Source organism: Oryctolagus cuniculus, chromosome 5 (assembly GCF_964237555.1).
Source record: "Oryctolagus cuniculus chromosome 5, mOryCun1.1, whole genome shotgun sequence".
In the NCBI taxonomy this organism is placed as follows: domain Eukaryota; kingdom Metazoa; phylum Chordata; class Mammalia; order Lagomorpha; family Leporidae; genus Oryctolagus; species Oryctolagus cuniculus.
In genome coordinates this window covers 138,609,237-138,621,497 of record NC_091436.1, presented here as the reverse complement: position 1 = coordinate 138,621,497, position 12,261 = coordinate 138,609,237, and the positions used below count along the sequence as shown (strand labels likewise).

Below are 12,261 nucleotides of genomic sequence, written 5' to 3'. Positions count from 1 at the left end.
AACAGGAGCTTCATCTGGCTCTCCCACGTGGCTCCTGATACCAAGCACTTGGGCCATCCTCCAGTTCTTTCCCAGGCACAGAGGCAGAGAACTGGAGCTCTTATGGGATGCTAGTGTTGCAGGAGGAGGCTTTATTCTCTGGGCCACAACGAAGACCCCAAATATTTTCCAATACCTTTCCTGATGGATAATACACAGTCTACTCTTCCAAACACTCCCTGAAGTAGCTCTACAATTGCACCAGTTTCATTACTGATTTGTTAGTGGGATACTTTGATTTCTATCTTTGCCTAGAGTCATATTTATGGCCTTATGAAAATTGTACAATATTTTCTTACATTTGAACAACATAGAGGAGGAGTGGGGAGGGTGATTATAAGGCCACTTCAAACCACACCACACACCAGTGTAAAGGAAAGGTTTTATTGGGGAAAACCAGACAGACCAGAAGGAAGGGGTGAAGAAGGAAAAGGAGAGAAAGGGGAGAGTGTAAGGGAGGGAGATAGAGAGAGAGAGGTGTTCATGAACAGATTCTCTTAAAACTTTGCTGGGGGAAGGCAGGGAAGTAGGAGCAGCGAATCCCAATAGGGTGGGGGTGGAGGTGACACCTGTGGTTGGGCCATGGGGTCACCTGGCTTCCAGCAATGGTGGCCAGGGCTAGAGCCTAGAATGGTGTCCAGAGCATAGATTGTGCCACCGGTAAGACTGTACCATTTTACTAACAGTGACAAAGAAACCAGAGCTAAGAGGCTGAGTAGGAACAGGGAATCTGTGTGGAGAGAAGGACAGAGGGAGAACCTGAGGGGATGGGTGTGAGGGAGGAACAGTGCAGAGTGCAGGGCACTGGGGAGACTGGGCAGGACGGCGCTTGGCCAGCACTGAGGGAGCTGGGAGGCTCTGCCCACTGCAGAAACAGACCTGAGATTTGCAAGGGGACTCCTTGAGGGATGAGTTCTGGGGTGAGGATGATATCACAGGCTTCTTTCAAAGTGATAGATTTATTTTTTCCTTTGAGAAGAAGGCAGTAATTTGAGAGGGGAGAGTGAGAGCGAGAGTGAGAGAGAGAGAGAGAGAATGAGAGAGCTCTTCCATCCACTGGCTCACTCCTGGAACAGCCAGTCAGGGAATGCTGGCCCAGGCTGAAGCCAGGAGCCAGGAACTCATTCAGGTCCCCACATGGGTATCTGGGTCCCAGCACTAGATTCCTCATCTGCTGCCTCCCAGAATGCATTAGCAGGGAGCGGAATCAGAAGCAGAGCAGCCAGGAATCAAGGCAGCTCATGAAAGTGAATTTGGGGCTTCCGGACTGTGTGTTATCCAACTAGTCTTGGTGAATGCTACTTTTTTTCTTTAAATAAAGTGATTTCCTGTTTTTTTCTGCAGTGTGAACATGTGCAACACTTCTGTACTTGTATTCTTCCTCCATCTTTGACGGCAGGTGTTTTGTGAGGTGTTGTGGTCCCTTCCTGTTCTGCTGTCTAAGTAACTCATCTTTCTGGCTGAGGTTCAATATCCTGTCTCCAGTCTTTTCTTCTAGCATCATTTCTACCACTCTGTCTTCAACTGGTTGATTTGAACAGCCAAGATCTCACTCATCTGCCTTTCCTCACTACCAATTAGAAAATAAGATGCACACCCTTGGCTTTGCGTCCACTTCTCAACAGTGCATTTGGCCTCAGCACTCCTCACTTCAAAGGACTCCCAGGGCTTGAGTTATGTTCATTTATGTTAATATGTTAAGTTATTTTAAGCGATGATATTGCTACAGATCACATCCACATCAAGGTAAGGATTACCATCAGCCCCTCCTGTGCCCCCTCAGTCACTGTGCAGCCCCAGATCCCAGCATGTGGTCATCACCACCCTCCTCTGCTGAGCACGTCCTTGGGGGAGCATTCATGGGAAACACATGTATCCACTTTCTGTACAGTCAGAGACGTCTGTCCACAGATCCTTTCCTCACATGTCCTTGTCACAAATTTTCCACCAATGTTCCTTCCAACTCCTCAGCCAGCCTATCACACTATTGGCCACAGCCTGTGAACTGGCAAATACTCGCAGGCCTGGGTGTTTTCCCCAGTCAAGTGAGCAGTCAGGTGCTCTTCACCCCTGTGCTCACTGACATCCCAGAAAGGGGCTGCAGTGCTGCCACTGCCCACTGGGTGGTGCCTGCCTGCGGTCAGAGCCATTTGTAAGTCAGGCTGAGCCTTCTCTCCCCTGTCAGGGGATCCTAGGAGCTCCCCATGGGACCACAGGCACAGACTGGGTGGGGAAAGGCAATGCTGTGTGAGGGAGGGGACTATGGGCATTGGGCCGTGTCTTCCTGTAACTCAGCTGTGAGTGCAGGGCCTGCTCAGTGGATGCTGCGTGCAGTACACACTCCCATGTGATGACAGAGTGGGGCTGTGCATGCCCTACTTTAAGGCCTTTGAATCAGCTCACACCAGCTTGACAGAGGCAGTGACAGAACGAGAGACAGAGCGAGAGCGAGCGAGAGAGAGAGAGAGAGAGAGGTATCTTCCATCTGCTGTTTCACTTCCTAATGGCTGCAACAGCCAGGGCTGAGCCAGGCTGATATCAGGAGCGAAGAGCTACTTCCAGATCTCCCACATGGGGAACAGGGCCTAAGCACATGGCCATCTTCCACAGCTTTCCTAGGCCGTTAGCAGGGAGATCTAATGGACATGGAGCAGATGCAACTCGAACGGGCGCCCAGAAGGGATGCTGGCACTGAGGGCAGACACTTTACCTGCTGCATCACAATGCCAGCCTCAGAGAAAAAATCTTTTTTTGCAACAAGAGGCATGGTGGGAGCTTGTTGGTGGAGAGGCAAACAGAAGAGTGGAAAACCACAGCTTGGAGTATGACACTGGGTTCAAATCCTGCCACTCACCGCTGTGTGACGTTGATCAGAGCAGCTTCCAAGCCTCACTCAGCCCCTCCTCTGTAAGGAGAGGAGACTAATGTGGAGGATGTGGTGAGCACTGCCCCAGACCCTGATCAGCACCGGGCACCCAGTGACTGACAAAGAAGTGCAGCCCTCGTAAGGACCGGGCTTTGTCCTCTCTATCACAGGAGGACGACTGTGGACCCAGCCACACTTTCTGGAGGACCTCCTTCCCGCTGCAGGGAAGCTTCCTGGGGTTTGTTCAATCTGGGCCCAGCTGTGTGACAACTTGTCTCCTCTTCACCTCTCTCTCTCTCTCTTTGTCAGCCCAGTTCTCTTCTCCTGGTTCCTGGCTGACTTGGGGGACTGCTCACTGGGTGACCACTCTATGTGTCAGTGCCCAGGCTGCTGGAGGGGAAGATTGGGGTCCTGGGGCTCTGGGACAGTGGCCCTGAGGCTGCCCCTGGGGGCACTGCTCTCCCAGGAGGTGACCATGGCAGACCCCTCCACCAGTGACAGCCAGGCTCCAGGGTCCCCTGGCAGCAGGAGGCCTGTCCCTGGCTGACCTCAGGCCCCCTGCAGTGCCTTCCTGAGAAAGCTCAGGGCTGCCCGCAGGGAAATTTCAGGATCTGTTCTGCTGATGCCAAGGATTGGGCCCAACCTCCTTCCCAGAGATTTACTCAGAGAGCTCAGGGCTGCACACGTGCGTCTCCTGCAGCTCTGGAGCTTCTCTGGGGGACCAGAGGCCGTTCTCTGCAGTGCAGTCAGCAGGAATGGGAGGCCTCTGCCTCCAGCTCCGCGGGAGCTCAGAACCCTGACCTGTGCAGCTGCCCCATCACATGCGCACTGACCAGCCTTCCACCTTCCCACCTCCCTGGCTGGACAGAGGTACTGACGGCCCAGCTGTAGGGAGGCATGTGTGCTGTGAAATGAATACAAGAGCTGACAGTGCAGCCCGTGAATGGGTTCATGGATTATGTGACATAATCTGCACACAGGCCCCATCTGCTCGGTGTGCAGAAGCATGAATACTACAAGGGCAGTGAAGGCCAAGAGCAGGAGAGAGAGCCTGGCCCAGGACGCCCATGGGAGAAGCAGGACTGAGACCAGCTGAGCCCAGGCTGCACTGTGTGCTCTGCCCATGGCAGCCTTGGCTTGCATCCCAATCAGCCCCTGACTTTCAAACTGGTCCATAGCACAGCATGAAGTCTGCAGCTCTACAGAGTCCTGTGCTATCATGTTTCCCACAGGCGACCTGTGTGACCATCCTGATCAAGGCAGAGTGCTCCCAACCCCCAGGACAATCCCTCCTGTCCTTTTCCTTTTTTTTTTATCTTTTATTTAATGAATATAAATTTCCAAAGTACGACTCATGGATTACAATGGCTCCCCTCCCATACCGTCCCTCCCACCCACAACCCTCCCCTTTCCCACTCCCTCTCCCCTTCCATTCACATCAAGATTCATTTTCGATTATCTTAATATACAGAAGATCAGCTTAGTAAACCTTAAGTAAGGATTTCAACAGTTTGCTCCCACACAGAAACATAAAGTGAAAAATAATAGATGATTTTTTTTAAATGATGATGAAATCAGATCAGACCTATTGTCATGTTTAATCCCAGTGAGAGTCAAGTTGGGAATTGATAATTTCTTTTTTTTTTTTTTTACAGAAGATCAGTTTAGTGTACATTAAGTAGAGATTTCAACCGTTTGCACCCCCATAGAAACACAAAGTGAAATAAACTGTTTGAGTACTCGTTATAGCATTAAATCTCAATGTACAGCACATTAAGGACAGAGATCCTACATGAGGAGTAAGTGCACAGTGACTCCTGTTGTTGACTTTACCAATTGACACTCCTGTTTATGGCATCAGTAATCTCCCTATGCACCAGTCATGAGTTTCCAAGGCTATGGAAGCCCCTTGAGTTCTCCGACTCTTATCTTGTTTAGACACGGTCATAGTCAAAGTGGAGGTTCTCTCCTCCCTTCAGAGAAAGGCACCTCCCTCTTTGAAGACCTGTTCTTTCCGCTGGGATCTCACTCACAGAGATCTTTTTGCCAGAGTGTCTTGGCTTTCCATGCCTGAAATACTCTCATGGGCTTTTCAGCCAGACCCGAGTGCCTTTAGGGCTGATTCTGAGGCCAGAGTGCTATTTAGGACATCCGCCATTCTATGAGTCTGCTGAGTATCTCATTTCCCATGTTGGATCACTCTCCCCTTTATTTATTCTATCGGTTAGTGTTAGCAGGTACTAGACTTGTTTATGTGATCCCTTTGACTCTTAGTCCTTTCATTATGATCAATTGTGAACTGAAATTGATCACTTGGAATAGTGAGATGGCATTGGCACATGCCACCTTGATGGGATTGAACTGGAATCCCCTGGTATGTTTCCAACTCTACCAATTGGGGCAAGTCAGCCCGAGCATGCCCCAAATTATACATCTCTTCCCTCTCTTATTCCCACTCTTATGTTTAACACCTCCTGTCCTTTTCCAACCTCACCTCCTCCACAGCCGGCCAGGGGCCAGCTCCTCACACCACTTCTCTCACCGCAGCTCCCCATGCCCCTCTCTCACTGCATGCATTTGCATCCTGCACCTGGTGGCCTTTTGTGTCTGGGTTCTGGGATTCCTGTCCTCATTTCTTAGGTTTCTGGACTGCATTGTCAGCGCCTTCCTGCTGGGAAGTGCTGCTGTCTGCCAGTGCTGGCCACAAGGGGGCAGCAGAGGGCTGGGAAACCCGGTGCCGCTGGCGCTGCCTCTGGGTTGCCCTGCTTCCTCTGGGGCCTGCTGCTGTGCAGAGTTCTGGAGCAGGGGTTTGGAGCCAGGATCTCCACACTGTTTGGAACACGCACTCCTTTAAATAATGAGAAGCTCACGGAGAAGGAGAATGAAAAGGGAAGCTTATTTTGGTACAAAGCACGGTGACATCCATGTACAACTTTTCCCTACATGCATTTCCAAGGATTTCTGGAAGAGCCCTCCCAGGTCCTAGGCCTCCCCTCTGCCCCCCAGATCCCTGGACACCGCTAGGGCTGCTGCCCCCTACATGGTGGCCCCACTGGGAGCAGGCGGAACTCTGGGGGGAGCTGGCACCGGCAGGGTTGACCCTCGTGGGTTCATCACCTCGGGAGCCCGGGTCTCAGCTGCGACACAAGGACAGCAGAGCACCTCACAGTAACTCTGTGTGTGCTGCTCAGAGGGAAACGCGGGAGAGTGAGCGGGTGCTGAGTGTGTGGTGGGGGCCGTGGGACAGCAGAGGGCAGGTGTCCATTCCAGAACTGTCAGACTTGCCTTTCAGGGTTGAATGGCGCCTCTGCAGCTTCTGCCTGTCGGGGGACAAGACCGTGGTTTTTCCCATCACCACTTCTCCAGTCCCTCCGCCAGGATTTGTCTGCTGCACCCTTGCCCAGGGAGAGCCTGATCCACACTTAACTGGAGGCGAAGGGTCAGAGAATTCCTCCAAGGTCACTGAAGGCCACACATCTAGGCAGACTGGCCCAGCCACTGCAGCAGCCCAGAGGGAGGAGTGTCCACCAGGACTCTGCTCAGCAGGTTGATTAGCCCACCAGCCAGGTTCCTGCTGGTTACAGATCACAAGGAAAACTTTTAAAGGTGAAACAAAATACACCACTGGTGTGTGTGTGTGTGTGTGTGTGTGTGTGTGTGTAGGGGTGGGGGATGGGAAGCAGCTCCGCCCTCCCTCCTCTAGGAAGTTCCTGCAGTCAGGAGGTGCAGGGCTCCTGTCCTACTGCACCTGCTCCCAGCTGTGACAGGAGCTGCAGGAGTCTACTGTGTGTAGCTCAGATCCTGACACTCAATAGTCATGGACTGAAATTTAGTGTCTTCTGTCTTTTCAGAGAAGTTCCCAAACATCTCTCAGCCTGGGGAACTCTAGGTGCTGGGCAGGGGCAGGTGGTGGCTGAGGGGGAGGGGCTGAGGGCACTGTGAGCTCTAAGCAGGTTGTGCTGCAGCCACTCCCAGGGCAGCTGTGGTGCTGGAGTGGCCCCAGGGCTGGGCCTCTGCAGAGGCTGCTGCACCTGTGCCAGCTCTGCTGCTCCTCTGGTCTCCTGGGAGCCACTGCCTCATTAGGATGAGGATTCCTGGGCTTCAGCAGTGGACATTGAAGCAGGGGTAATGGCTTTGAGGACAGCTCAGGGCAGGTGCAAGCCAAGGGGGTGGATTTACCAGTTGCTGTGGTTCTGAAGTCTCTGGAGCTGCTGAATTGAGAGACATTGGAAGAAATCACAGCTGGAAGCACAGAGGAGCAGGTGAGCTGGCTGTGAAACACCTGTGGGTGAGGAAGAGGGAAGCAGGGAGCAGGTATGGAGGGAGGAGCTGAGAGTGTGGTGGGGCTCAGGGCAGTGGAGGGGGGCAGCTAGGGAAGTCTCACTGCAGGAAGAACCAGGACGAGGTTAGTGAGCACTGAGCCTGTGTTCATTTCTTTGATTTCTATTTCTCAAATGTGCACTAGGCCAGGCCCTGCTCTGACTGCATTAGTGACTGTGCTGACACAGAGTCAGGAACCTCTCCCTGCAATCTTGGGGGAAGATGCTGTTACTCACATTTGCAGATGAGGGAACTGAAGCCCAGAAACTCCAGGGCTCTGCCTTTAGCTGTGACCAAGGGTGGCTGAGCCTACAGGGAGTACCCCAGAGGGCTTTGTACCTGTTCTTCCCAGGACCAGAGGCTGTCTCTTCTTCCAGTGCACAAAGAGTGGGTGACTTGTGGATCACTTTCTCTTGGCGCTGCCTCCTCCCAGGGTCCTTAACTGTTAGTGCAGAAATCTTTGAATGTGGAGGGAGTAAGGATTCACCTGCCAGCAGGAACTGGCCCCGGGCACCTGCTGAACATTGGGCCAGGACATGGGCCTGTGGAGTAAGAGGCTGGGGGTGGGGTCTAATTTAGGTGTCACAGCCACAGATGCCACAAGTGCTGGGCCCCTGGGACGGGCAGCACGGGCTCGGTGAGGAGGGGTCTGTCTCTGACGCTTCTCAGGGGACACCCAGGTCACCACTGGGGGTTGAAGAGCTGCAGGCAAGCAGGAGGTGGTGCGTCCTTCAGGGTGAGTGACCTGAATCAGGGTCTCTGACCTGGTGGGGTGGGTCCTGGGCACTGTGTGCATAGTGGCATGGTTTCCTCCATGGGTCCCCTGGGGCTGAGAAAGAAGAGCCTGATTTTCCAGGCGAAGGAACTCAGTTGGGGTGGGAAGAGGAGGGGCTGTTTCCCGCCAGGCTGCCCTAAGAGTTCTCTGGCACAGCAGCAGTCTTTCTAGATAGGCTGGGCAGAGCCAAGGCCCAGTGTCTGTGCTGTCAGATCCTGTGGGGATCCCTTTTTGTGTGCTGAGCTTGTAGGGAAGGCTTTGCTTCTGTTGGTGCTGACAGGGTGGCCCTGGCACTGGTTCCCAAAGAGGGTCTGGCGCTCTGCTGTAGCCCTGTCTCCTGCCTGCTGCCTGCTGGCCCTGGTTGCCTCCTCCTCCCCATCTCTCTCCCCAGATCCAAGGATATGGAGCACGGCTGCCGCCCCTCTCTGCTCCTCAGTCTCCCCTCGCTGCGTCTCCCCGCCCAGCTGCCCACGTGGGGCTCTGCAGGTGAATATGTCCCTGACTCCTCCTGTGTCTTTTTCAGGGGTGGGAAGAGCCCCCAGCCTTCTCGGACAGGACATAATGAGGCCCAGGATATGGTGGTGCTGCCCCAAGCACTGGTTGTCATTAAGAAGTTAGGATGAGTCACTCAGCCATCAGTGGGTGTTAGAGAACTTGAGCACAATTGTCTAAGGATTTGGGGCCTGCTTTAATGTCAAGTGTCAATGATTTGAAAAATACCTCTCCCCTCACTTCTGGCTCCCTCCATTTTTGGTGTTCGTAGCACTCATTTATTCATTTAGATCCTCCCCCTATATAAACGGAGTGTCGACTGTGTGTTAGGAGCTGTTCCATGACCACAACAGATGTGTGTGTCTCTGCCCCCTGCCTGAGTCTCTCCAGTGTTCTCAGTCTATTCTGTGTCCACAGACAAGTTCCAGGTGATCGGCCCCTCAGATCCCATTGTGGCAGAGGTGGGTGGTGATGCCATCCTGCCCTACTCCCTGGTCCCAGCCATGAATGTAGAGGACATGGAGCTGCGGTGGTTCCGAACCAAGTTCTCAGAGGTGGTGTTCGTGTATCAGAACCGCCAGAAGCAGCATAAGGAGCAGATGCCCCAGTAGGCAGGTCAGACGTCACTGATGAGGGACCTCCTCACCCAGGGGCAGGTTGCCGTGCACATCCAGAAGATTCAGGGTTCAGACAGGTATACCTGCCTCTTCCAGAAGGGAGACTACTATGAAGAGGCCACTTTAGAACTGCAGGTGGCAGGTGGGTGACCTGATCTGTATTCTGGGTCTGCACCTTGGGAGTATTGGGTTTGGAAGGAAACTCATGTAATTAAACATCTCATTTCATATGTGAAGAAAAACAGCTCAGTCACTCATTGATATTCTCAATATGAATCTGGTACATGGAGCCCTACTGTGTCTGTAGGGTTTACTCACACATCTTTGGTGTGGTTGTGGAAGTAAAATCAAAACCAAAGTCTTCTCCCAGAATTCCTCTTTTCAAAGGCAGTAGGGAAACACAACTGTTTCATTGCTGAATAAGCACCAAACCAGAACATGAGACACATCACAGGCCATCCATTAAGGGACTGAGAAGACGGAGAAATCTCATGTATTGTTTCTTTCTTTTCTTTTTTTTTTTTTTTTAGTCAATCAGATGTAAAATTAATTCCATTTTAAAAAGTTTTATTTATTTATTTTTATTTATTTGAAAGAGCAACAGAGAGTGATAGAGACAGAGACCTTCCATCTGCTGGTTCACCCTCCAAACGCCCACAAGAGCACCAATGGCACAAGTGCTTTCCAAGCCTCTGCTTCAGTCAGGCTAAGCCACTCTCAGTGTGGAAGTCAGGGCACACGACCAACCTCAGAGTGCCAATGTGAGGGAACCACCAAGTGTGGTAGAGGGCTGGCTATCCATAAAGATGGAAAAAGTATAGGAGTTATTTTAATAATATGTATTAAGTTCTGAGAGTCTGATTTTCTAGTGTATGTAAGGAAACCTGGCAGAGATAAATCAGGGAGTGGATATGAGGGGAGGAGTAGGGACAGGGTTGTTGACTGGTGCAGTATTGGAAGTGATTTACAGAGAGAGGCAGTAGGAATCATAGAAGGTGCCCCAGGAGGGAGTGAGGTGAAGAGATTAGAGGTTCAGGATGGAGTCCTGGGGTCAAGTTCCTGCTCCTGGTTTCTCTGGGCCTCAGTCTTCCCAGCTGCACAGTTGAGGAGAAAGCCCCCTACTCTGTGCCCCCATGGGTCCCAGGGCTCTTTGCCCTCCTTCAGCCCAGGCCCTCCCATGGAATCTCCAGAATGGAACACAGTGACTCCCCTGTAGCTGTGCCACACCCAGACCCTGCTGAGGCCCTGGGCCAAGTGGAATCCAAGGTCTCCACAGCTCCCCTCTTGCAGGCCTGGGCTCTGCCCCTCAAGTGCATATTGAAGGGCCGGAGAAGGACGGGGTCCGCGTGGTGTGCAAGGCCTCAGGCTGGTTCCCGAAGCCCCAGGTGCAGTGGACAGACCTCAGCGGGAAGAAGTTCCTGGAGTTCTCTGAGGCCCATGCCCAGGACGCAGCAGGGCTGTTCAGCGTGGAGGCGGCTCTGGTGGTGAGAGACAGCTCTGCAGGGAGTGTGAGCTGCTCTGTCCTCAATCCCATCCTGGGCCAGGAGAAGGCGATGGCCGTGTCCATCCCAGGTCGGTGCTGCTTCTCATTCCTGGCAGGGTTGGGAGGTGGTACTGGCATCCCTGAGTGTGCGGGGTGGGCCTGGGTGCTCCCCTGACTGGGTCTCTGCCTGGGCCCAAGAGCCCTTCTTCCCGCAGGCCTCTCCCTGGAAGGCAGCTTTTGCTGGGATCCTGACGGTGCTGGGGCTCCTGCTCTTTGGGGCTGGCTACTTCACCAGGAGAGAGCACTCTGCAAAGCTGCAGGAGAGGCAGAAACAGGAGAAGCTGCGCCGGGCTAAGGAGGAGGACCAGCGGGCAGAGGAGGAGGCACTGAAGGCCAGAGGTAGGGGAACAGGGGTCAGGGTGGGGGGCAGCTGGTGCTGAGAGGAAGGATGCTGGGAGATGAGTCTGTGGGTTCTGCTCTCCAGGGCAGGTGGCTGTGGAGACCCAGACAGGACAGCTGGAGGCTGGAGCTGTGTGTGGGTCTGGAGTAGGAACTTCTCTAGGATACAGATGAGGACTTTCCTGTGGGTTCTCCAGGCTCACGGTCTCTCCTTTTCTTGGAGATGGAAGTTCAAGGTTTTTTCTCTCTCTTTCAGATGAGCTCCAGGCAGAACTCGGTAAGCTCTGCTCCCCTCCTGAACTCCCCCTGTCCCTTTGTGGAGGACGCTCTGGGTCTCAGCTCACCTGTTCCCTGTGTGCTGCTTTTCAGGTCGGAGGAAGACAGCTTACCTGGCTGGTGAGTGACTCTCCAGATGTCCCGTGGTCTATGTCCCACCTATGCCCAGCTGTCCCCTCCTTGTCTCTGTCCAGGCACAGACATGTGGACCCTTCGGTGGGTGCAGTAGTGGTAGTGGTGGTGGCAGAACCCTGCTCCCTGGGCTCTCTCACATCTGGGTGACTGGTTGCAGTCTGTGCTCTAAGACGTGTGTGCAATGATGGGCATGGAGTCTGCCTGCGTCCTGTGTCTCTTTCCAGTCCAGGCCTGTGCCCTATATGAGAATTGTTAGTGTTTATCCTCCAATGCTCTAGCTCTTGGACCACACCAGAAGGCATATGCCAGAAGCTGTGAGAGTTCAAGACAGGAGGGAGAGGAACAGATGGGGTCACTGAGCTTGGGAGTGTGATTTCTGCCCCTCCCTCCCTCCTAAACACCACCCAGGGGAAGTCGTCCTGTCCTGCTCCTCAAAGTTGCTGTTGAAAAAATGAATGGCAGAGGACAGGGCTGCTGACCAGGTGTGGAGATACGATGGGATGAGCTGAGTGCTTCTCAAAGTAGGGATGCTTTTCTCTAGAGTATTTTATTCTAGAGAGTTGTTGTTGTATAGCCTGCTAAATATCTGCCTGCAATTCAGGCATCCCATGTGAGTGTCGGTTTTTTGTCCCAGCTGATCCACTTCTTCCAGCTCCCTTCTGATGCTCCTAGGAAAGCAGTGAAAGACGGCCTAAGTACTTGGGCTCCTGCACCCACATGAAAAACCAGAAAGAAGCTCCTGGTTTTTGTTTTGCCCTGGTCCAGCCCTGGCTGTTGGGGCCATTTGAGGATTGAACCAGTGGATGGAGGATTCTCTCTTTCTTGCCCCCCCCCTCAGTAATTCTGCCTTTCAAATAAT

General features: G+C 53.0%; 1 protein-coding gene across 1 annotated transcript in view; it reads left to right on the top strand.

The window, feature by feature from the left end:
• LOC100343656 (butyrophilin subfamily 3 member A2) overlaps positions 1–11,571 on the top strand; it is an 18,772-nt gene extending 7,201 nt beyond the window's left edge. The window contains 5 exon segments of the mRNA XM_070074934.1: positions 8,892–9,251; positions 10,400–10,681; positions 10,791–10,991; positions 11,248–11,483; positions 11,560–11,571. Coding sequence (XP_069931035.1) covers positions 8,892–9,251; positions 10,400–10,681; positions 10,791–10,991; positions 11,248–11,483; positions 11,560–11,571 — 1,091 coding nt within the window.
• The last annotated feature ends 690 nt before the right edge of the window (positions 11,572–12,261 follow it).